Source organism: Gobio gobio, assembly GCF_949357685.1.
Source record: "Gobio gobio genome assembly, chromosome: 1".
In the NCBI taxonomy this organism is placed as follows: domain Eukaryota; kingdom Metazoa; phylum Chordata; class Actinopteri; order Cypriniformes; family Gobionidae; genus Gobio; species Gobio gobio.
Genome location: NC_137097.1, coordinates 35,637,562 through 35,662,484, shown reverse-complemented (window position 1 = coordinate 35,662,484; position 24,923 = coordinate 35,637,562). Strand labels below are relative to the sequence as shown.

The window sequence follows — 24,923 nt, the reverse complement described above, 5'->3', positions numbered from 1 at the left end:
TTGAGGTCCCACTCCTGCTTGTTCATGTGTGGATGTTTGTGTTCAACTTACCCCCTTGTTCAATGTCGGAGTCTGTGAGGTGGGTGAGGGAGAAGCTAGCAATGCTGGCTGGGGAGATGGAGAAGCGCGAGTAGTTGGAGGGACTGTTCCAGCTCTGCTCTAGGGTGCGGTTCGCTGGGGGTGGTGACAAATACTTAGAAGCTGCCGAGGTCCCACTGGACCTACTGGCAGAATGATCACTGGCTGCTTTTGAAAGAAAATTGGGCTCTGGAGATGGGAAGTCATCATCCCACTCAAATGCACCACCTGTGAAACAAATCCAAAGGTTTAAAGTCTTGGCATTCAACCTGAGGCTCACAAGTCTCCTAAGGATCTTTGTTGATAGAGTCCTGGCCTTCTTTGGCCAAATGCTGAGGGAACGCTTTCATTTTGGTTTTTGAAAATGTAATTTTTTAGAAATATAATTCACAGAGACACCAAAATAGTTAAGAAACTTGGAGTGCAGTGTGGATCCATGCCCACACTCTAACGGTTGATATTGCCCACAAACCATTGAGTTTTGGAGGTACATTCAGTTCAGAAGGACAAACAAATAAAAACAAGCATGGCGGATGTGCATGAGATGACGGTTAAGTAGAGATGCCCAGAAAAGGGTTTGAGTTATTAATAATATCTAACCTAAAACTGATGTTATGTGACCCTGGACCACAAAACCAGTCATAAGGGTGGAATTTAGTATATCAATGTGCTGCTTGTTTTCTCTCTGATATGGTACGAAGAATTGTTTTAGTAGTGTAAATTGAACCGAATGTGGAGTGTGTATTTGAGGATGTTAACTGTGACACGATGATTGGCAGGGTGCTTTATGGTGACAGAATGCAGGCAATTACACAAGAGTGGACAATAAGACTTGCCTTCTGCTACACACTCAAAAGTACACTACCTTTTTACATTACTTTAAGGGCATAGTATAAGAGGGGGAGAATTGGGGGACAGCATGAGACTTGAAATGGGTGTCAGAGAATAACATCCAAAAAGTGTACTTTTGGGGGTAGTCCAGGACCATGGTTGGGAAACACTGATGTAGACCGTAGACCGTAAAGAAGAAAATTAACGTTAGTCATTACCTTCTTCATCGGTGGAGCTTTCCGAGTTGGTAAATCTATTGAAGTAGCTGGAGGAGGACACTGGACTGCTGAAATCAGACAATTGACTACTGGGGTCAAGTGTATGCTCACCAAGTTCCTTTGTTGGGGTTTCCTATTTGGTTGGAAAACAGGGAATCAGGCATAGAAATCAGGCATTATTTAAAAAAAAAAAAAAAAAGAATCACGTTGTATTTAAAAAGATAAGGAAAACATCTGACCTGGTCAAAAAGGTAGACAGTGACATCATCAAAGAACGACACACCACGTCTATTATTTCCATCGCTGCCCTCTTCTGATGTTGCTTTAGCAGTCTGAAGGGATTTAGGTTTCAGCAGGCTTTTGAGGTTGAGGGAACTGCTGTTGTCCGAGATGATAACAGGTACCGGGTGCACAACTTCATCCTCACTGCACTCAGAGCTAGAGCTGTGTAATCGGTAGGCACGCATATCGTCATCTGACTCATCACTGTTCTCATCTTCTTCATCAGCATCCATTCCATCCTCGGTGCCATATTCCATCGAGGATCCATCGAGCTTTCCTAAATACCTCCCCTCCATATCTGGCTCTTTTTTCTTTGTTCCTTCCCCAGCATATGTCCTTGTTAGCTTTGCGTGGACCCTGACGTCTGTTGAGGGTTGCGTTGAGGTAGGTGATGTTGCTGCATGTTCTGGGGCTGCGTGGGGAAGAGTTTGGTCTGCGTCGTCGACAGTCAATGGTTTATCCTGGCTCCAATCTTCCTCAGAGGTGAGAACCAACTCAGGTAAAGGAGTCCTTGTAGCCTGAACATTACCATCAGTTGATTCTAAAGTAGGACCTGCAGATTCAGGGGATATCTCGGACACTGAATGCTCCTCAACAGCTTCTGTTCCTTGACTTTCGCCAGCTTCTCGATTACTCTGGAGCCAAAATGAAGCATCTCCTGGGAGGCTTCCACTGATATCCTCACTCTTCTTATCTAGCTCCTCATTGTCTGAGAAGTAAGCTGAGTCTCGGTAGTTTCCTCCAAAGGGAACGTCACCAAGTTCTTGTTGGTGATCAACTCTACCACCATTTACCTGAACATCAGGTACACTGTCCACCTCAGACACAACAATTTCCGGAGGCACAAGAACCGCAGGCTCCACGGCACTACTCATCTCATTCTCTTCAGAGGAATCCCTCAGGCCAGTTTGAGAGTTCCACTCGGGTGACTCCAAGTTCTCGGTTTCATACCCACTGTCAGCGGCTTTGTATGGGGGTTGAAGCTTATTATTAACAGGATTTTCCAATGACTGTCCATGCACCACATCCCTATGCATGTCCAAAGAATCTAATGAATCTGGCGTTTCAGCTGAATTCTCAGTGGTTGGAAGAGTGGATAAGGTGCTATCATCAAGAAGGCTGTCCTGACTTATTTGGTCAAGACAGGAGTCTGAAACCAACAGTGAGGACATATCCTGAGTTACATGGTTGTCTAATAATGTTTCTTGATCTTGATCGATAGCTTCTGAGGGTGGAATATCCTTGGCGGTCTTCTTGTCTAGCTCCATTATATCACTCATTGAGTCACTACTTGTTAGACCTTCAGTGAGGCCATCTTCTGTACACTCACCAACAGGTGAAGTAGTAAAGCTTAGCACAGCTGTGTCGATGATTCCTTTATACTGCTCATTCTCCTTTGTGGTTCCAAAGCATTCTTCAAGGCTGGGGGGTTTGGCATCTATGCACATTTGTAGTGTATCTGTAGTGGCACTTTCAAGAGACTGATGACTATCAGATGGACTGTCAATAATGACCTCAACGCTCTCAGAGGTAGACTCGGAAGAGGAGTAATTCCCAGATTTCGGGGAATGCAAAGAGCCATTTGTGTCTGGCAGGTGGTTGCTACAGGTTTCTCCTGTTACTAATATATCAAAAGGCACCATTGTTTCTTTTCCTTTCAAAGGCGACAGAAAATCTTCTAAAATCGGGCCGACTAAGTCCAAGAATTCATCCTTAAGCTGCGCAGAATTCACAGCTGATTTCAAAGACTCACCTGTAAGGTTTACGCTATCTGAGACATCGGTCTCAACAATGGAGCTCATGGTCTCCTGGATATTTTTTGAGTCAGACTGTGAGAACGCAGATTTGTCCTTCATTAGGCTGTTATCTTTAAGAAACAAGAAGTTTTCAGCCAGTTTCTCAGTGTTAAGAAGCTTCATTACATCTGAACTGTCCTGATCAGGGTTCTCCAGGTGAATGGCTTCAGGTCCAACCCCTAAAAAAGACTTTGGAAAACTATTACTTGCCTCTTTACCATTAGCTTCACCATCAGAATCCCTCTGCGGTACATTCATCTCTGGGAGCTCCATGAAACCTCCCCTGAATGAATGAGAATCTTCCAGTTTTGCATCACCCTCACTGAAAATGTTAGTATGGTAAGGGCTCTCATGTTCACTTGAGGACCATATGTGGCTGTCCTGAAGAAAAGAGTCTTTTGAGTCGATGCTCTGATGGAAGAAATCAGCATCTGTACTGGATTCATCCAATCGGACATCCTGTAAAACTACATACTGATGCTGCTCTGAAGCACTGGTACCTTCAGCACCCTGACTTTCCCCCATCCCAATTTCACTCTCGTCTAGCTCCTCCAACTTAATAAAATATTCATTCCCAGAGGATGCTTTATGTGCATCAAAAACCGGCAAGGTTTCAGGGACTCTGCCATCTTCTGCTTGCGCTACAGTGTCAGGGAAATGAGCCTGAATATCCTGCCGTGGCACTGGAAAGAACATACTGTGGTAATTCAAAGTAGTGTCCAAGGCAGAACGATTGTGGCTGTCATAGTGGTCATGCTTGGCTGCCTCCCATACATATTCAAAACTTAGCCCACGACTCGTTTCGGTGACCGTGAGCACCTCGTCTGGTTCTCGGCCGTCATCAAACTGATCCAGGATGGGGAAGGAGGAATGACTGACAGTGGCTTGACGAGTGGTGGGATTGGGTTTGAGAGAGCTCCAGCGCTGCTCGAAGTCATCCTCCACATCCTTCTGACCCTGCATACGGAGGTAAGTGAGCAGGCGGTGGACCTCTTCAGCAGTGGCCCTCTTGTCTGCAGGCAGCCAACAAAACTGTAGAACTTCATACCTGTAGACCAAAGCATAGAGTTACAACATTTCAGGAGAGAAACTGCTCTTGATTATTAAAAAAAAAAGAGACATCTGTGAAGGACTAACCATCTTTCTGAGTATGGCAAGTCCAGTTGTGGCTTGAGAAGTCTGACTTGTTGATCCTTGAGCACATGGTGGAGCACTTCTCTATCTGACAAGTGAGGATACGGCTGCTTTCCACTTTCAAACAGCTCCCATAATGTCACACCCAGTGCCCTGTAATCAAAAATAGTGTTACCCTTAACATTGTATTCAAAAGTAATGTAATATTACTATTCAATGATATTACCTATAATTCTACATTATATCTATAGCATATTGACAATAAAACTGATTACAATCCAGGTAATTTATTAATGTAACAAATTAACTGTCCAAAAAAAAGACACTAGAAATCCAAAATCCTTATTCAACATAAACATGAAAAAGGGTGTCTGTAATAAGACCTCCTAATATGCTCATGCAAAAGCTGGCTGACATCCAAGCCATCATCAGTCTGAGTGATTTACAGATGCTAAAAGAGTCAAAGACCTTTAAAATTTACGACCCTGCATTCAGACGAGTGTAGTGGCTCTGATCTGCCGACTGCTGCGAGGCCACATTTCTATCGTTGTTTACCTTTTCCTACTACGTATTTTTTATACACATCTCAAAAAGACATGAGACTGCAAATGTGCATCCCGTTAAACATAAGGTAACTAACATTTTGAGTTACCTACCAAACATTGCTGGGTTTAGTCTGTTCTGATGTGATCACGCCCCCATGCAGCTCACCAATCAGCTCAGGGGCAAGCCAGCGCAGTGCCACACATTGGTCATCCTCTGTGGTGATGTAATCTTCCTGCAAGGAGACAAAATAAATGTAATAAAATTGATAAATAAAAACAAAAAAATAATGATGCCTTTTCAAATTTTACCTTAAAACTCGTAGGGCCAATGCCATAGTCTCCTACTTTGACAGTCAGGTCTGTTGTGAGATAGCAGTTCCTCAAAGCCAAATCACTGTGATAGAAAGAAAAAATTACCTTGTAGTGTGATGTAGCGACTATACTGCCTACATAACTAACACAAAAAAAACACATTCAAGTTGCGATGAAACTGAAAGGGGGGGGGGTAACAGTTTCAGCCAATCTCATGTTAATCTTGAGTACCTACAGAGTAGTATTGCATCCTTCATATCTCAAAAAAGTTTTTCTTTTTATTAGATTTATATAAGACAGATAAGCTGTGCTGACTCTTTTCGAAAAAAGCTGAACTCCGGGGGGCGTGCCGTGAATGGCGCTAGTCGTGTGTGCAGGCGCACACACACACACACACACACACAAGACGTCATTGCATCATAGACTCTATTAGTTCTGGTTAAATCACAAAATAAAATGTACGCAAACGTGTCCCTGCTCTTGATACAGAATCACTGATGAACACCTTTGGTTTTAATGAGGGGAAAAAAATACATACGATGGTGGATTCGAACCCAGAACCGAACCTCAGAAACGCTCGCCGGGCACCAGCTCTACCACTGGACCTCTGAGGCACACAAGCATTTCATAAGAATCTATATGAAGAATCTCGGGACAATCAATATTGTTTTATGCTATAGTAAGGAGATGTAACGTTAAGGATGAAACCCCCCATTTCACCCACTTTTTAAAACAAAGTTATGCCACTGCATCGCATTATGGATAACTTTCGTTTCACTATACGTTGGTGTTGTTGACACTGTATGCACTTGCGCGCCGATTGCCAACAAAACACACATTTGATGCAGTTTCACTCGCCGCCTGCAACCATCTGCAAATCCAACGGGCCTTGCTTATAAAACATTCATCACCGAAAATGCCAGGAACACACTTGAAAAACAACGCTGGGTTTTTGGGAAACTGAACAAGGTGATTCCCTCACAACCAAAAACACACTTCTTTGGTGACACTGTTAAAAAAATCCTTCTTGACTTGCGTTACCCAAATGATTGGCATGCTCTCTCTCCTGCTCTAGTTGGTGTGTACCCACGCTTTTCCAGGAGAAGTGTACATGCAAGGCCCTTTATGACTTTCGGAAAAAACTTTCGGAATCTTGTGAGAAACCGAAAGGAGCATATTTGGCACATAAATACTCATATGGTCATATGTCCAACTAATTTTTTGAAACTTTGTCCATGTTTAGCATGAGAATTCAACTCTTTAACCGTGTAAATAAGTCAGAATGCATGAAATAGCATTAGACCCCCCTTGAAGTATCTGACAGATCTTCTCTTCTGTATTGTGTAATTGAACATTTAATTTAAAATTATTAAAATGTATAAGATCTCATAAAAAATGAAACATGCATTTAGAAAATATAAATTACAGTGTGAATTTTGATTTCATGTCAACTTTAAACATTGGATCTCGTTCACTAATAACTTCATACAAGCGTTACTTTATCAATTACTCTGAAATCTGAAATAAGACCTACTGTAAGGTCACTCAGTTATTAAATTCATAATAATAATAATAATCTAATAATAACAATAATATATAAATAAACATTTCGTCTCAACACTTAACATGTTTCTAAGGCCTCCGGATGTCCCAAATTTTAGCATAAAAGTAGAAAAATGTAAGTGCAATTTTATGTACAGTTAGTGAATGGGACCCAATGCCACAAGATACAACAAATGGTGCTTCAATGTTTACAAGGAAGCCTTAGATGCAGATTTTCTAATCTCATTTACAGCCAGCTTAAAGCAGGACTCCTAACTACAAGATGATATTTTTTTAAATTGGCTTCGAGATAATGACTAGCTACAAACTCATCACAAAGATGTCATCATCTCTATCCAATTTGAGTCCAATTAGTGTAAGTGCATGCTGACAGTGTGGGACAGATAATGAAGTAGCAAGAGAGTTTGTTTGTTCCTAACGAGTGTGATTTGCATTGTGGTTTGATCCAAAGGTTTCTGTGAACAGACTAGCAGAAGTGTCCATGTTGATTAATTTGATTCTTCCCCGCCTTTTTGGTGGTGGGGTCAGAGAAAACAATGGCAAGGCAAGAACAAATCTGAGCTTCAGGATACTTGTTAAGCCCTGCTCACAAAAACAGTGATGCTGGAGCTTTTCCCGACCCACACGGCGCACAGCACCAGAATAATGTTCCCAGAGGGGAACAATATGCCCATTGAGGCAGTAAGTGGGATGGGAGGACATATGGGGTCTCATTCAAACTGAGCGTGTGAAGACGGCAGCTCTGAGTTCAGCCCATCTTTTCTGAGTAGTGTCTCTTTTACACCCTCTCTCAGGAAACCACTGACACTAACAATTTGCTCAGACGGCGCAGGGCTACTGTCATGCTCACTGAAACCACCGCAAGATAAATGGACAGATATTTGAGACGCTATACTCTGGCCTTGGCAAAAGGGGCAAATACAGTGCTGTTGGCGGGTCACAGGGAAGCAGAGCTGTGCTTTTAGCCATACATGGAAAATTCACATAAGGGTTCAGGGTTATTATTGTTAACTAAACTACTTGGAAAAAGCATATACATCAACTGAAATATAGAAAATATTAGTACATTTTTTAATCATTATATTTCACCTAGTTGCCAAGGCATCATTTGTCATTTTCCTTTAGTTGACAAAAACTAATAAATACAAATGAATAAATACTACATAAAAATACAATTAAAACTAATAAATATGGCAATTACACAACTAAATTATTAAAAAAGGGTAACTGTGAAAACAGAAAAATATACTAATAAAATGATTATTAAAACATAACTGAAACATTTGCCAGAACTCAGAGCTATTCCAGCTAATAGCTCTGGGTTTTATAGTGAAACAGCTTATAACCTTCTTACTATAGCATCACCTAATGTTGAGTAGTGGGCAGGATTTGGGGTCATTATACCAACAGTTTGTGCACTTTTCTGTTTTGACACCTGGGGTGCCCGATCCTGTTCCTGGAGATCTATCTTCCTATAAAGATCAGCTCCAAATGAAGCAGCCAATAAAAATATTTACAGAGAGGTGTGTTTGATCAGGGTTGGAACTAAACTCTGCAGGTAGGTAGATCTCCAGGAACATGATTGGAAACCCCTGCTTTAGAGCATTACAAAAAAAAATAATAATAATAAAAATAAGGATTAAAAGGGTTCCTTTTTCTGCTCCTGTAATTCTCAGACCCCAGAAAACTAGACCAATGACTGTAAACGGGGTTCAGTGGGCCGTTAACACACAAGCAGTCTAAAGAAAGTTGCATTTAGACACGCAAAGCTGCTGAAATGGCAAAATTTCCCAAGATACCACTGCTCTTTGGGCTCCGTGCCATTCCAGACAACTAAACGAGCTCATGTAGATGCCGACAGCGGGAGTGTCAAACAGCATTTTGCAGTAAATCACCCCTGAAACCAAAAATCCAAGTATTTTCAATGACGGCCACAACAACAGCCTGGAATCTCCGTGCCTCCTTTGGAGTTGTAGCCCAGACGACCCCGCCCACTCCCCGCGCCCCATACGAGGGGATCCTCTTACGCTCAAACCGCAGAATCATCATATCCCAGCGGCGGACGACAGCCAAACCCCCCCATAATCCAGGGGAGCTGTGCAATCGGACACCTTTCAGCATATTCTGAGCATGCGGGAGGGTACAGACGCGCTCAGCATGGCAAGACACCCTAGATAACTCAGCCTTCCTCCAGAAGACTGGAAGGGGAAGAATGAAAGTGCAACGTTGCCTTTCACAGCACCATGGCCTTTTTTGGAAAAGAAAAAAAGAGGACAGCCAGCACGGAGCAGGAAAGGCTGGACAAAAGCACACATGCATTCGAATAGATTGCATTAAACATGCTTATAAGATGTTCGCCTAAAGGTTAAGCAGTGAGAAGTGGAATGGAAACATAATGTATCCGCATCTAAAGTGAGCTGAAGGTGATATTTGAAGGGTTAACCTGTGCAGGAAGTTGTGTTTGTGCATGTGGGTGACTCCAGCAGCGATCTCGCAGGCCATTTTCTGCAGCTGTAGCAGTTCTCCATTCCTGTGCAGCCATTCATGCTGAGAGACGTAACTCTTCAGGTCCCCCTACACACCAAAACACAAACACAAGAGTTACAGGATGTTTACGACCCCAACCACACAGAATCAAGTTAAGACCACAAAACCAAACAATTTGCTGAAGCATTTTGGGAGGCAGATATAAGAGCACATACGGCATTTAGACTGAATTGAGTGTAAATCAGCCTGGACATATAACAGCTTGTGTGTCAAAGGTAACTTGCGGAGGCGGCCACAGAGGGGCAGTATTCACTCTCTGTTCAAATGCTGTACTGCTGCCTGGGTAACTCGACCAAATAAGGGAAAGGCAGTTTAATAGTGACTACTATATGCTGTGTCACAGTAATTTAAAAATAAAAAAGCAGCAGTGAGACGGTGCAGGCAGATCAGGGCTATTCAGCTGTGCTGGGTTTCTGGGCCCAAAGACTACAGGCCAGTTTAGCCCTGGGAGAGACTGCATTGAATCACATAACTCATGATTTGCAATAAAATGACTGGCAGAGACCAAGAGGGCAAAACATCCATAGAACTGCAGCACAGGCCTGTCAATTTTCCATTTGTTTTAAGTTTCATCCCTCAAAAGAAGAAAATCAAAAAATAGGTGCGCAAAACACAAGTTATTATCCATATACAGCATCTGGTGCAGTATTTCAATCACTAAAAACAGCAGGACATTCTAAAACAATTGTGTAAAAACACTTAAAGAGAGTTAAAGCACTAAAACAGTGATATTTAAAGATGAAATTCAGTATAAGCCTTATTGATGATGCATACAGGCAAGCAGATGAGCCCAGAATATGAATGCAATGCGCTAAATGGTTAAGCGTTTCTATGGAAAAATGCACAAAGAGAAACTGGTAGTCACTGTATGAAGAATTTTTGGGTATATGTCGTCACAGTTTACTTTATTTTGCTATCCTCACTTATATAAATGAACTATAGTGTCCTGCACCCACTAGTAAAAAATCATATCTGGTGAATAATTTTATGGAGGAAATGGAAGAAAGACTTTTTTTGTCCTTCTAAGGGTGGATGTCACTTGATTACATTAAAAAAGCGTTTGATATATTGATACGTCACTTGCTAATACAATTGCACACTCAGCCTGTCAATAAAAAAATATATTAATTAGTCAGATGATTCTTTCAACCGTTTCCTCTATTTCAAGTCTACTCGCTCAACAACCGAGTATTATTACGTAAGTCAAGGAGTACGTAGACATTGGTCTCGAGAGGATCCTGATATCTCAGACTCCTAGCGACACACAGGGTAAAGTACTCCCTTTGGAATGCTGTGGGAGAAACAGCGTTACAGCTGGCAGCCATGTAATGTATGATTAACTTTCTGTTAAATCAGCCAACATGTAAAGCATCTGGTGAAGGAGCTTTTGTTTGCACCTGACACAGGACTCAATTCTGCCTTTAACTTATCCATATTTAAAAATGATTGCCCATTATTTATGACCAGTCTATGATATGAATGAAAGAGTATGGGAGTCAGTCAACATTCACCCAATTGGATGTTAATATTGTGAAAATCACAAGGAGAGGAAAAATGATACATTGCTAAATGAAACTGCAGCCTATTTTTGGTACCATTAAGCTTTCTTGTATATGATATTATGACAACAGATGATGTACTTTTAAAGTTTCTTTCTAATACCTATTTGGGGGATATACGGCTCAAGCATGTTCTTGACACATTTCAAGAAATGTAAACTTTTTTTATTTATTTTTTTAAAAAATTAAGTAATTTCAAGTGCACAGCATTGTGAAATATACGAACGCTCTCCCTAAATCTTGCCAGGGGCATGGTCTGCCTTTAAACACATAAACACGCATACACTTAGTACAGCTCCCTAAAGAAAGCCTTTCCAGGAGAGACTGTCACTCAATCAGAGAGCAACTGGCATTCTGCAAACCAGCTCCAGTTGCACCCTGCAGCTATATTTCTCTCTAAAATGCACTGTGTCAGGGTTACCAGTGGTTACCAGTGACACACAAAGAAAATCAGCCATCCAAAGAGCTTTCAGATGTGCTTCTCTCCACCTCGGAAGAACAAAACGTTGAGCAAACATTTTAATATAAAGTAAAAGATTAAAAATCACAGTGACGGGACATAGTCTTAAAAAAAAAGGACTTCCTGCTCTGCTGCACTTTACAACCTGAAAATCAGCTGACTCTCATTTGACGAGAGCTGGTGCTGATATGTTCAGAATAGAGATGCACTGGTTCTACTCTACTCCAGACTTGTACACAATCTACATTGCAATATTTCCACACAAATGGCATTTTGGGAATTGATTGCAAAGTCTGTAAAAGGGACGTTAACACAGGCCAGAGACGGGACACGCTGTAGATGGACGCAAAGAGCTCAATAACTCACTGTTAGCAATGCTCGAATATTGGAAGAAAAATATAAATATTGAATTGGGGGTGGGTGAGGTTTTATATGAATGTGTCTCTGAAGGGAAGTGACTTTCCTGTGAAAAGTTTCGATGGCATTTTCTTTCACCTCTGAAAAAAGTATTTTATAAGTGCAGCTTAAAAAAACGCTGCTGTTCCATAAGCGCCACCTACTGGCAGAGAGTCAATTTGCATTTTCATTCATTCAGTCGGTCTGCTGTTTTTTGTTTTGTGCAGGTGTTTTATGTAGCATAATAGCTAAAGTTAGATCATTCTGTTTTTGCTTTAAAATCCTGCATGTGTCTTAGCATCTTTCTTTGGATCCTGATTAAAATCAGTGGTTGCCTCTTATTTCAAATGGCTAAATATTTCATTGTTTGTAATGGAGCAAAAACAAAAAATAATTTTGCCTAAAATCGGAATTCTTACTGCACACTTGAGAATATATACATGTATGCTGTCTAATATAAAGAACATTACTGTTCAAACATTTTGGGGTCACTAAGATTTTTATTTTTCTAAAGAAATGAATACTTTTATTCAGAAAGGTACAATTAAATTGATCAAAATTGACTGAAGAAATGTATGTTAGAAAATATTTCCATTTAAAATAAATGCTGTTCTTTTGAACTTTCTGTTCATCAAAGAATCCTGAATTTTTATATTTATATATATATATATCAGCACAACAGCATTATTAATAATAATCAGAAATGTGTCTTAAACATCAAACCAGCATATAAAATGATTTCTGAAGGATCGTGTGACACTGAAGACTGGAGTAATGATGCTTTGCATCACAGAAAAAAAATTACATTCTTTCAAAAAAATCCTACTGATCCCAAACCTTTGAGCAACAGTGTATGTGAAATTGTAAACATTATACAACCAAAAAGCATTTTAAAATCAACACAGTTGTCACGTGATATCAGCATGTTTAATTATCCGACTGGAATCCAAATATCTTGAAAATGCTATTTTTGCCAGTCCGATAAAATGAGTCAAGAATGAGATGTGGTTGATGGTTCACATGTCCATCTAGTTAAGTGCACTGAATTGTGATCTGGTTGTATACTGCACGTTTTAACATAGCAGGTCACACATCCAGAAAGCCGCACACTGTCCAGAGTAAACATACTACTGTACACGCTGAAAAATCATACAAGTAGTATGTTATTCTCAACTCAGCCATTGACGACCTCAACCAAACCTCTCCGTATGAATGTCAATACGCCATACAAACTGGTCTAGGGTGGGAAACAAGGCCAGAGCAGTGCAATGAAATGCCCAGGCTTCTCCGTTATTCTTCTTAGATGAGAAGTTGTAGGACCATACACCCAAATTGGTCTATGTCTCAGCCTCTTGGTTCGTGTGAAGCTACACTCTTGACTTGGGAATGAACGGCTTGGGTCGAAACCCGAGCCATAACACCAGCTAAGGAAACAGCCCAGACTGCATTACGCAACAGCCGGGCCGCAGTGAGCTCATGCTCTCTCTGGAGACGGGCGGCATGGCTCGAAGCCATCCACCTGCTCAGGCCCAGAGGATCCCAGACCACAGGCATTGTTCCTAACAACTGGTCAGGTGTGTAGGATGTTCTTAACCACTACCGCTGTGGGAATAACAGCTAACTAATTACAGAGTCAAGCGCAGCAGAAACCGAAAGGAACTAGAGAATATTGTCTCTTTCTCAGATGATGTGTGCTTGCACAAACACGAGCAGTGAACTGGCATAAAGTGTTATTATAATATTGCATATTAACAGTTAGGAAATTAACAAGACTCCATCAGTGTGGTTAATTTGTGCATAAAAGCAATGGCAGGAAACTCCTGAGATGATGACATCTGTTGTTTTTTACTTTGCAGAGCGTGTGTCTTTATTGCAGCACTTTAGCATTGGTAATAGTATAGTATATGTAATACAAATAAAGACATACTGAAAATAAGAATATTGCTTTCAAATAGTTTTGAGGCAAGCCTCAATGATTAGCCTTTATTTATTTCATTTTATATAATACATAAGTATAAACAAATATTTTTTATTTATTTATGTTTTTTACTTTCCTGCAACAATATGTAGTTCATATGTAGTGTGATTATCAAACCACTTTAATAATCATATTCTAGCTCCTAGTATATTTTGCAGCATGGTGATAAAATGCACCAACGCAGCAAGATGTTCGAGTGACAGTGTCAGTAAAAGAACCCTGTTGCTTTATTGGGATATGAGGGAATCGGAGAGCTACCTACTGCATGCAGTTATGCGGCGCATATCCTTCTCAGGCACAAGCAGCACACCCGAAATAGAACAAGAAAAACAGAAAATAAATCAAAGGGCAAGAAACAGCCCACTGACAGACATTGGCTGTGTAACTTATGACGAATGCTGGCCTAATTAAAGTGCTGGGAACAAATGAAGTTGTGAGGTATGCTGGAGTGTCTGTGCCTTCATCAGACTTGTCCAAAATGAATCTGAGATGCCGTATGTGGCTGTGAAACAAGATTCCACACCGGCCAATTCAGCTGTTTACAAGAGCGCAAGACAAGATGATCTGGAGCGTTAGACAGATGCTAAAGAACTAATAAAAAAGATGTTTTCAGGTATCTAATACATCGATGATCACAATAAGAGATGAATAATGAGTATCAAACACAAATAAAAGCATTAAAGATTTCACTGATGCCATAACCAAGCATTACACTGTGCTCCATCTTAAGCACAAAGGACTGGCACCTGCTCATCTGCTTTCCTCTTATACGGCAGTCTCACGTCACTGAAGGAGTCAGAATAGACAACATACTTTTGATGGCACACTTTAAAAAGAGTGCACTTTGGCTTTAACTTTTCAAATTTACTTCTGTACTCACAAAACCTGTCAAATCTACTGCTACCACAAAATCTACAACAGAATGGCGCAAAAAGAAAAGAATCAAAATGTTGCAATGGCCCAGTCAAAGTCCAGACCTCAAACCGATTGAAATGTTGTGGCGGGTCCTTCAGAGAGCTGTGCATAAAGAGATGCCCATAAACTTCAAAGAACTGAAGCAATGTTGTAAAGAAGAGTCGGCTAAAACTCATTATGAGAGACATACAGAAAATGATTACTAAAGGTAGTTCTACAAGCTATTAAATCATAGGGTGTACTTAGTTTCTCTCACACATGGCTTCTGCATTTTTGCTTCAATTTTGTTAAATAAATAATGAGAGTGTAATATGTTGTGTTGTTGTTCATCTTGCTGCCAAAACTTCTTGAGCAGTTTAAGCTACAGTAGCTCATCTGTGTGATCGGACCACACGGGCCAGCCTTCGCTCCACACGTGCATCAATGAGCCTTGACCACCCATGACCCTGTCACTGGTTCACCACTGTTCCTTCCCTGGAGCACTTTTGATAGAGACTGACCACTGCAGACCGGGAACACCCCACAAGAGCTGCAGTTTTGGAGATGCTCTGACCCAGTCGTCTAGCCATCACAATCTGGCCCTTGTCGCTCAAATCCTTAAGGCCTGTACACACCGGGACGAATATCGCGCGCGCTTACCACCAGCGTTTTTCGTGACGTTTTTTGGCGCGTCTTGAGTGTTCACACCCAAGCGATTTTCACTGGCGATGCTCCGAGTGATCGTGCACATTCAGTCGATGCGCTCCCGGTACACGAGTTGGTGCTGCGGCACTTTACGCCTCTGACACTCGCTTGTCACACAGAAGAAGAAGAGAGACAGTATTTACACGCTTGCCAAAACCATAGACATATTATGTCTATGGCCAAAACCATTCACACACTTTTTACTAACTGGCAAGCAGCATTATCAGCTCATTTTCTTCTTTGTCTACTTACTACTTCTTTGTCGTATCAATGTGTGCTCGGCAAGAGCGTTTTGTGCTTGAGCGCCACCAAGTTGTGTTTTACTGTCACTTCAGCAGTTTTGCGCGTCGGTGTGCACACTCACATTGGCGCCCTTTGTTTAGTCCCGAGGCGTTAAACGTCGGCGATAAACGCGTGCGAAAATCGTCCCGGTGTGAACAGGCCTTTACGCTTGCCCATTTTTCCTGCTTCTAATCAACTTTGAGGACAAAATGTTCACTTGCTGCCTAATATATCCCACCCACTAACAGGTGCCATGACGAAGAGGTCACCTGTCACCAGTCATAATGTTATGTCTGATATACACACACACACACTCACATACTATATACATTTACACTTACCAGTTCACAGTACTCAAAGATGAGCAGGAAAGGAATGGCCTCAACACACTGACCAAGACATTGCAGTATATTGGGATGCTGAAGAACCCTGTAAAGACATTAAACTAGTCATATATAACACATTCTGCTTACCACAATAATATTATTATTATATATAATATCTCTATATTATCTCATCTTTAGATAGATTCATCTAAATATTATTATAATCTCTATGATATTCTGAGTGTAGATATGACTCGAGTGCAGGCTGTGCAATAAAAGCACAGTCTGACATGATAAACTCAAGTACATAATTGGCTGGTATAAAGCAGGGGTTTTCAAAGGGGTCCTACAGAAGGTTCCAAGGGGTCCCCAGAAAATTTTAGAGAATAAAAAGGCAAAGCAAAAATGGATTACATTTTTTCAAGTGAGTGTCTCTCACTATAGTCCCCTTTATCTCGCTCACTGGGGCTGTAAGGCGGTATTCTTAATGCAGTACATAAACTGCGTACATACATTTATTGTGAAAGTTGCTTATACAAATAATTACAGAATTAAAAATGTTCTTTTTCAGGTTTATACCAAGCGGCAACCTCCCGCAGTTTCTCTTGAAGCCAAAACGGAAGTGACATTTACTGCAATTCATCGACTGGCCACTAGAGCGGCTCCAGAAGGGAGCAGAATCTCATTGAGCCCCATGTTAAAATGGCCAACTTTACAGCAGATTAAAACATGTTTACAGCCTGTCACAAATTGTGGTTTTGGTCAATACGGCTAATTTTGCCCTTCATGACAACTGTGAGGGGGGTGATTTTATAACTAATTCGTTTACATTATTTAAAGCATTAAAGTTCTGCATAATTAAGGGCGTGGCCACTTCGAGTGACAGGTGAATTGCCATTTATCTGCTTTCTGTTAGTCATCGCGTCACTTCAGCTCCGCCCACGTCCCACCTTTTTGCCCATTTTCTGTTATTCGGGAGTGACGCGCGCGATGTCGCGCTGCCAAGATGGCAACGGCCATCTCGTCCATACTTTGCGCTTCAGAACGGCTCATCAGAATTCTATGGGTGACGTCACGGACACTACGTTCATATTTTTTTACAGTCTATGGTATATACTTCCAATTTTCAATGTATTTTTTTTATATGTTTCTGTAAAGTGCCTTGAGATGTAACTTTTAAAGGCGCTATATAAAATAACGTTTATTATTATTATTATTATTAAACAATTTTAGTTTGGAAACAATAGGTTGCATGTATAATGTCAGGCTTACTATTTATCTAACAGTTTAAATGTTTTTTCCATACATAAAATATGTATAGATTAATTTTAGGAAGGCGGTCCCTCATAAAAGGTTCATCATATTTGGGGGTCCTTGACATCATAAAGTTTGAAAACCCATGGTATAAAGCATTACACCATTATGGTGTTAAAAACACTGCTGAAATAACATACTGTACAAAGTAGTGTTGTCACGATACTGGAATTTCTAACTTCGATACGATACCTTGAAAAATATCGATATTCGATACTATTTCCGATACTACTAACCTGCCATGTATATACACCGCCATACAGATACTTTATCTCCTATTTTTTTGATAATTTTGGTCATTTTGTTGTAATAGCTTACACACAGCACAGTGAGGCTTTATTTGAATAGCTGAACTACATTTACAAAAAAAGTAAACAGTCAGTAATAAAATAAGAACAAATTACAAACTACAGCAATGAACACGACTACGTTTTTCAGATGGGTCTAATGGTTGATTACTCTGCAAACGGGCATTGTTACATTTTTTTTATGTATTTGACTGTTTAAACGCAATATGCCACGGAAAAGTAGCCAATTTGGTACTCACAAGCTGTTTGAGGGGGATTTATGTGCGCGGTGCACTTAAATAGATTAGTGGTGCGCGCTTTCGGTGTGAACCCTGTGGGAATGCGTCAAATTATGTGCAATGCAAGCACTATTCAACCAGAGCGAATGAGACGAGTGAGTGAGAGGAGGCGTATGTTAAACTGTCAATTCACTGTCGAAGAAAAGAGAGAGTGAGAAAGCACAGTTGGTATCGGTGCATCGATACTGAAGAAAAGGAGTATTGGAACCATTTCAGATATTTCAGTATCGATACATATATATCAATATTTTTGCAACTCTACTCCAAAGTAAAAGCTTATCAAACCTTACACAAAAGAACCGATAAAGGCCCTCTCACCTGTACGGGTCGCCCTGCTGCAGGAACTCATTCTGCTCTTTGGAGCTGCCATTGGCCTTCAGCTCTTTGACAACGGCTCGGGCAACTGCAGGGTCCACGTAGATCTCACTGAGCAGAACCTGTCAGAAGACAACAAACAGAGAAATTTGTCTGATAAAGAACCAATCCAAGACTGCCAATTGATTCAGACAGGAACCGAGTCCTTCCTGAAAACAAGGCCTGTTAGGTGGACCACAGTGGAGCAGGTGGCTCAGGTGAGGATGTTCCCATGGCTCAACTAGGCAGGAAAAAGCATCAGGAAACAAGGTTTTCCCTTAAGTCTTAATCTTGGTAAACACATTCACACACAGGCTGCAGGAGGACTGCTTGAGTGCCGAATAATGCTCCCTCGTACACGTCAAACTATAGCCCCTGAGGGCCCCCGGCATAGAGATGAGAGCAAGCACCAACAAGATCAGGAGATGCGATTATTTAGGAGTAATCCTCAGGAGAAATTGTACATTTGTCCTTGACAAAAACTCAGTGCTTTGCTTTCACACAATGTGTGTCGCAAGACACAAGTCTATCAATACACCATCACAGTTTCAGTGTACAATGTAAATACAGGAAGACAGGCTTACCTTTCCAAACCAGCCATTCCCGATCTCCTGAATGTAACTGAGAGAGTGTCGTGCCACGTGAGGACCTGATGAGACGTCTAAAAGACCAAATATAAGAAGAGATGGATCAATGTGAACAAATAAACAGCAAATGCAAAGGAATATGAAAAGTCAGCTGGTCTGAATATATGTATTACTCCTAAACTGGCTGTGTAAGGCTGACCCTTCATTCATCATAATATGGTTTCTTTCTGAAGCATGTTTGGATTTTAAAAGAGCGGTTAATCAAATTTTTTATAATTTTAATCTAAAAACAATAGATGGCATTTTGCAGAAGAACATTGTTTTGGTTGTGCTTTGGCTTAATATGCAAGAGCCATATTTTATGCTGCTGCTTTGACTAATCGGAAACACTGATATTTTTACAATAATGATGCTACAAAAGATATGACGATTGCCAGTCTAACATGGTCAAACGTTGCAGTTTTTTTAGAACTGATATTCTGGTCAAAGCGAAAGATTATCATACTGCTCATAAGATGGAAAGGATCTCCAGCTGACTAGCTGCTTTTCACATTAATAGACACGGTACTTCCTTGAAAATAAATTCAATAAATAAATAAATAAATAAATACATTTTCTACTGAATTTTAGATCAAATAAATGCAGCCTTCGGGAGCATAAAAGACTTCTTAACATTAAAATAGTGTATCTTTTTACTCAATGCAATGGGGTGTATTTGCAGATGCGCTGCAGAAGGTACATGCTTCTGACCTGTCATGCGGGGCAGTTGGAGGTGGGGGGGTCCAGGGAGGGGCACAGGTGGAACAGCGAGTGTGTAAACCTCTGCGGGAGACTGCATAGAGGGCGTGTCCTCCGCTGGGGGCGTGAAATCAACCTCATCCTCAAAGTGGTCTTCAAACTCCTGACAGATCACAAATCACAATTGGAAAGAATATAAGCGACAATAAAGAAATTACAATATTGAACTGTTGAACAGAAATTGCAACAAAACAGTATACAGAGACCATTTCACTCACCTTAAAGTTGATCTCTTGCTCTTTGCAGCAGGAAGCACAGTTGAGCAGCAAAACCACAAGGGCCACCAACACAGCCAGAGACAGCAGAAGTGGGACGGCCAGAGAGAAATCCACATATCCAGCAGCCTCTGCTGAACACACAAACACATGATTACAGCTCACTACGTTACGCAGCGGATGGATTTCTAAGGGAGCGATAATCTCTAAGAGGCAATTCCTTCTGTAGTATACAGTATAATAAACAAGAAAAGAAAAGAGAGAGAACACAAACTCACTCAGTCAACCATTCCTGTGCTCCAGGTTTCTAGAGTAACAACACAGCAGGGCAAAACCTAAGAGGCTCAAGGCCTCTTAACACCAAGAACTGATTATAACGGGAGCAATTTAGTTTTGACACTTGACATCACACCACACACACATCCGATAGACACATGTACTTTGTAGGTTGTTTACAATAGCAATTAGGGCATATATATTGTTTTTCTGCAATATATGTTATTGCATATATTGCAACGCCCTATTAGCAATATATATATTTTATTAAATAAAATTATTTGAGTAAAAGAAAAATCGAGGATAAAAAAAAGGGTTAAGCCATATCACGATATTGATTTTATTTGCATATATTTATTTATTGCACAGCCCTAGCAGCAATTATAGAAATATTAAAGGGGTGTAATTTTATTTTTAGACCATTTTTTAGAATGTCACTAAAGAAGTGTGTTTCTGGTTGTGAGGGAAAGATAACCTTCTTCAGCTTCCCAAATAACTCCGCATTAAGGAAAGTTCTGCAAGTGTGTTTGTTTGTTCCCAGTAATGAGTGAAAACCGCAGGCGGTGAGTGAAAATGCTTCAAATGTCTGTGTTTTATTGGCAATCCGCGTGTAAGTGCATATAATGTCAACAACACAAACGTATAGGGAATCGAACGTTACCCAGGGATAATGCCATGATGTATTGTGTGTGTGCGTGCGTGCCTTCAGCTCTGCCCACTGCACGCTTCCACAACCCTGGCTGTTTTCGGGAAGAATCGGTAAAGTGTGTCTGTCTTTTATAAATATAGTAAAACTAAAGACTCTTCTGAGATATGAAGGATGAAATACTACTCTATAGATAGTCAAGATTAACATGAGACTGGCAGAAACTGTGTTATGTACCCTTTAAACATAATAAAATATATTGCAATGCTATTGTACTAGTTTACAATTAAGATTAAAAAAATGAAAGATTTTATAAAATCATATCACAATATAACATTTATTCGATATCTCTCACAGCCCTAGTAGCAATGTCGTAATGTGCCGCATTAATACAGAATTTAAATGGTGTGGTCGCACATTTTGCAGTGGTTTCAAATAAGGCTCATCCAGTCAATAATGTATTTTCCATATTTTCTGAATACTTAAAAAGAGATCGATTATATGAACAGCTCAGCGGACCTACAATACTTAAAATCATAATATATATAAATATAAGAAAATAAAAAGGTGCCGGGTGAAGTTTTGCACTAGATGTGAAGTGGTCTATAGAAATGCTTTCTCCATTCTTGTGGGATTATGGGACAAGTCCAATCTCTCATCGGCATACACGCAAACCATTTGTAGGACATTGTGCTCCAACAGCAGTTCAGATATCAACTGATGAAAGGCTGGATGTGCTTCAGCACCTGTTCTGTCACTACAACACCATTAACACTGCTCTCCATTCCTCTCATCAAAACAAAACAACCCTCTTGGGTCTTAGAACAGCAGGCGGTATAATTGGTGGCAGGAGAGGTCAGCAACACAGATCTGAGATCAGATGAGTTGGGCCACCAGTGTCACGTGTCTATGCATGTTTGGCGTGTTGCTAACCCAGTAGTTTGTCTTGCGCAATTAGATGACAAGGATGTGCATGTATGGATAATACGCTAAGACGAATCTTTCATCAGTGGCTGGCACGATCTCCCATAATAGTAATAAATGTGGCTTCAGTAATCCTACAGGCCACACACCGAGCCGCATGAAACACGAGTAGCAAAGACGGAGCTATTTTGAACACCTACTCATAAAAGGTGGTTTGCTGTACACAGGTCATTCTGTCATAATCTCACATGTAAGATGCATACCCATTGATTCTTCCCTGACTTGAGAGTACAAGAGCCAGAATTTAAACTGCAGTAACAACATTAGAGTTGGGAAAAGTTACTGTGTTTTATACTTTACTGTGTTTTAAGGGTGTAACGGTACACAAAAATTATGCTTCTGTACGCACCTCGGTTTTAGAGTTCAGTAAATTTTGGATGCAAAAAAATATATTTTAGTTAGAATTACTACGCTCCCACTCTGTTTGACGCACATGTATAAGGCCCTGTTTACATCAGGTTTTAAGATGCGTTTTGTTCGATCAGATCACAAGTGGGCGACGCTAAATACAGGTGTACTTGTCCACTTTCGACCACTTCCAGAGATAGTCGAAAACACATTAGACCGGATTGCTTTCATAGTGTAAACGCTCATGTGGTCAACGGAGTTTGAACAGCCACAAAAGACGCCTCCGCTCCACCTACTGACATAATGTGTAAACATTATTGGAAGCTGTTGTTCTCCGTGTGTTTTTCCACCGTCTCAGGTTGCATTCATATGTAGATTGCATAAGCGTATTTCATCCATTAGATCGAAAGATATGAAAAAGCCCACACATTTACCCACCCATAGACCCTCCCCTCAAATAAATCAGGACAGAAGTAGTTGAAAGTGGACAAAAGAGACGGATTAAAACACGGTGCAAACGAGGATGTGCAAACGAGGATTTAATAACATTAAACATGTCACTCGTATGCAACTGTCATGTGTCCTGTCTACTCTCTGCTGTCTGCATTGACCTAATACCTTTCAATATTACAATATAAATGGTTTACGAAGACTTCAGATGCCTCAACACGTGTGAATAGACTCTAACTCCAGCGAGGACTTCAGATGACGCAGCTCTTAATCAACATGCTATATTTTTCCTATATATTATAATCATGTTAACATGTATTCTTTACGTCAATGAGCTCATTGTTTCTGCCTTAAATTAATACATCGTTTATTAATACATTGTTAGCTAACTGTGTGATTTACTTATGTACATTTATGAAATCCAGAACTTGGACACAGTCACCTCTGATCACTCTAAACTGTATTGTAGACGCATGCATTTTCTGTAAAGCTGCTTTGAAACAATATGTATTGTAAAAAGCGCTATACAAATAAATGTGAATTGAATTTAATTGTTTACTGTATTTTGATGCCAGCCTTTGTGAGCATAAAAGACTTTTAATAACAATAAAAATGTTACCAATCCCAAACTTTTGAATCCTATATATTTATACATAACTGTTGATTAAAGAAAAAAAAATGTTCGGTAAGCATATGTACCGAATGAATACAGTGTTGTTTTACACTGCATGTGCTGCATGTGCTGAACTTCTCTTGAGTGCAGAACGTGATCCTTGTTTCCCCCAAGGATGGGATGGGACAATATTGTTTATATTGATATACTTTGTCACAAACACATCTGAAAAATAACTAAGGATAAGTGCTGCTGGATACGTGCAGTTGTCTTAAACACGAGACAAGTTTTTCTACATGTAAGTTGTTGTGGGCTGCAGGAATACAGACAGACTTTATTTAAAGAGAGACATGGCTTTTCATAAACCACTATGAGTTTTATTTGAATTATATATAAATTACATAAAATATATATAGATTGTTTTTATATATTGCGAGTTCCTACATTTAACTGGAGCAGCAGCAGCACATTGCTTATGCACGAGATTGTTGCAGAATGGGAGTTACCATTTAGCCACTTCCCTTTGACTGTAATGTACACCTGAACTCCTCAGTGAGTCAAATGACATTATAATCTAACCCTGCAATTAAACTGAGCTCTGGGATGTACATGAGAGACCTGTTGCTAGGCAGCCAGGAGAGACAAGAAAAAAAATCAAAGTTAGTGCAATATAATACAAATGCCCAGTAACACAGTAAAGTGACAGAAATTGATTCTGTAGAAAGGACACCCACCTACCAAAACACATGGCATCAAATGTAGTTGTTTCCAGCTCTTTAACGTATATGTTTTTAGATAAATAAAATGGATAAAAACAAGCTAATCAAGTTATCTTGGTTGAGCAAATCTTGTAGTGGCGACTTACCAGAATTGTCATTTTGCAAGGCATGCTAACACTTTATCAACTTAAGTTTAGTGTGTAATGTTGCTGGTTGAGCATAAAAAGAGATCTGCAGGTTATAAAGCTCAAGGTCCACTACAAAAGGAAGATATTTTATTTAACAGAATACATTTTCCAAAAACTACTACGTGTTTTTTCTGGACCTTAGGCCCCATCCACACGGAGACGTGTTTAGCTGTACACGTAACAATTTTGTATGGCATCGGCGTTTCATCCAGATGAATCCGGCATTTTGGGAGCCTGAAACCTATATTTTTTTTAATCGGGTCCCAGAGTGGATAAATCTGAAACCGACAACCTTATGTTTTCGTGTGTACAGCCAATCTGTATATTTTGTGAAACGGTGATGTCATCACACCACGTCCCACACGGTAAAGACTAGAAGGGACACAACTACGGGCACTGGGCATGCGCACATCAATATTGCGTCATTTCATTACTGTATTTGCTTTATTGTAAGGGTAGGTTTAGGGTTGGGGTGGGTGTAGGTGTTAAAGGGTAACTTCAGTGATTTAGCTTTAGGCTTTGAATCAGTAGAAACCCGGTAGTATATTCAAATTATGGTACTTTCCCCCCTCATATCCTCCTGAGACGAGATAATTATGCATTTTATTTCTGGAAAAAATCCTCAGATGACGCAAATATCGTCATTTTGCGTCATCGGAAGATTTTTTGGCCAGAGGCAAATACTACAGCCACTAGATGGAGCTGTTCCGCGTGTTATCAACCCGCCCATAGGGGAGAGATCTCACGCACAGAATGCAAGACACTACGGCTGCACGGACAATCATAACGGAGCGCGGTGCAGAGTAAAGTGAGTGTTTCAACTTTTCAATGAATTCCTGTGATAGTTAAGCTTCCATATGTGATCTGAAAACATGCCAGACTGGCGCTTAACGTTACCTCAGCTCTTCGTGATGAATGAAATCTGACACTGTTGCATCT

General features: G+C 40.4%; 1 protein-coding gene across 3 annotated transcripts in view; it reads right to left on the bottom strand.

Annotated features, from left to right (window-relative positions):
- Positions 1–24,923, bottom strand: part of lmtk2 (lemur tyrosine kinase 2) — a 43,573-nt gene that overhangs the window by 2,247 nt on the left and 16,403 nt on the right. The window contains exons 2-13 of one of the 3 annotated variants that reach the window (XM_079832851.1): positions 19,764–19,894; positions 19,498–19,648; positions 18,745–18,821; positions 18,125–18,243; positions 15,922–16,009; positions 9,203–9,333; positions 5,194–5,278; positions 4,996–5,117; positions 4,343–4,492; positions 1,367–4,253; positions 1,128–1,260; positions 52–306 (exon numbers count right to left, since the gene is read on the bottom strand). In XM_079832851.1, coding sequence (XP_079688977.1) covers positions 52–306; positions 1,128–1,260; positions 1,367–4,253; positions 4,343–4,492; positions 4,996–5,117; positions 5,194–5,278; positions 9,203–9,333; positions 15,922–16,009; positions 18,125–18,243; positions 18,745–18,821; positions 19,498–19,648; positions 19,764–19,894 — 4,329 coding nt within the window. Of the gene's footprint in view, positions 1–51; positions 307–1,127; positions 1,261–1,366; positions 4,254–4,342; positions 4,493–4,995; positions 5,118–5,193; positions 5,279–9,202; positions 9,334–15,921; positions 16,010–18,124; positions 18,244–18,744; positions 18,822–19,497; positions 19,649–19,763; positions 19,895–24,923 lie in introns of those variants that run through there. The other 2 variants (XM_079832852.1, XM_079832853.1) reach the window with 2 other exon arrangements.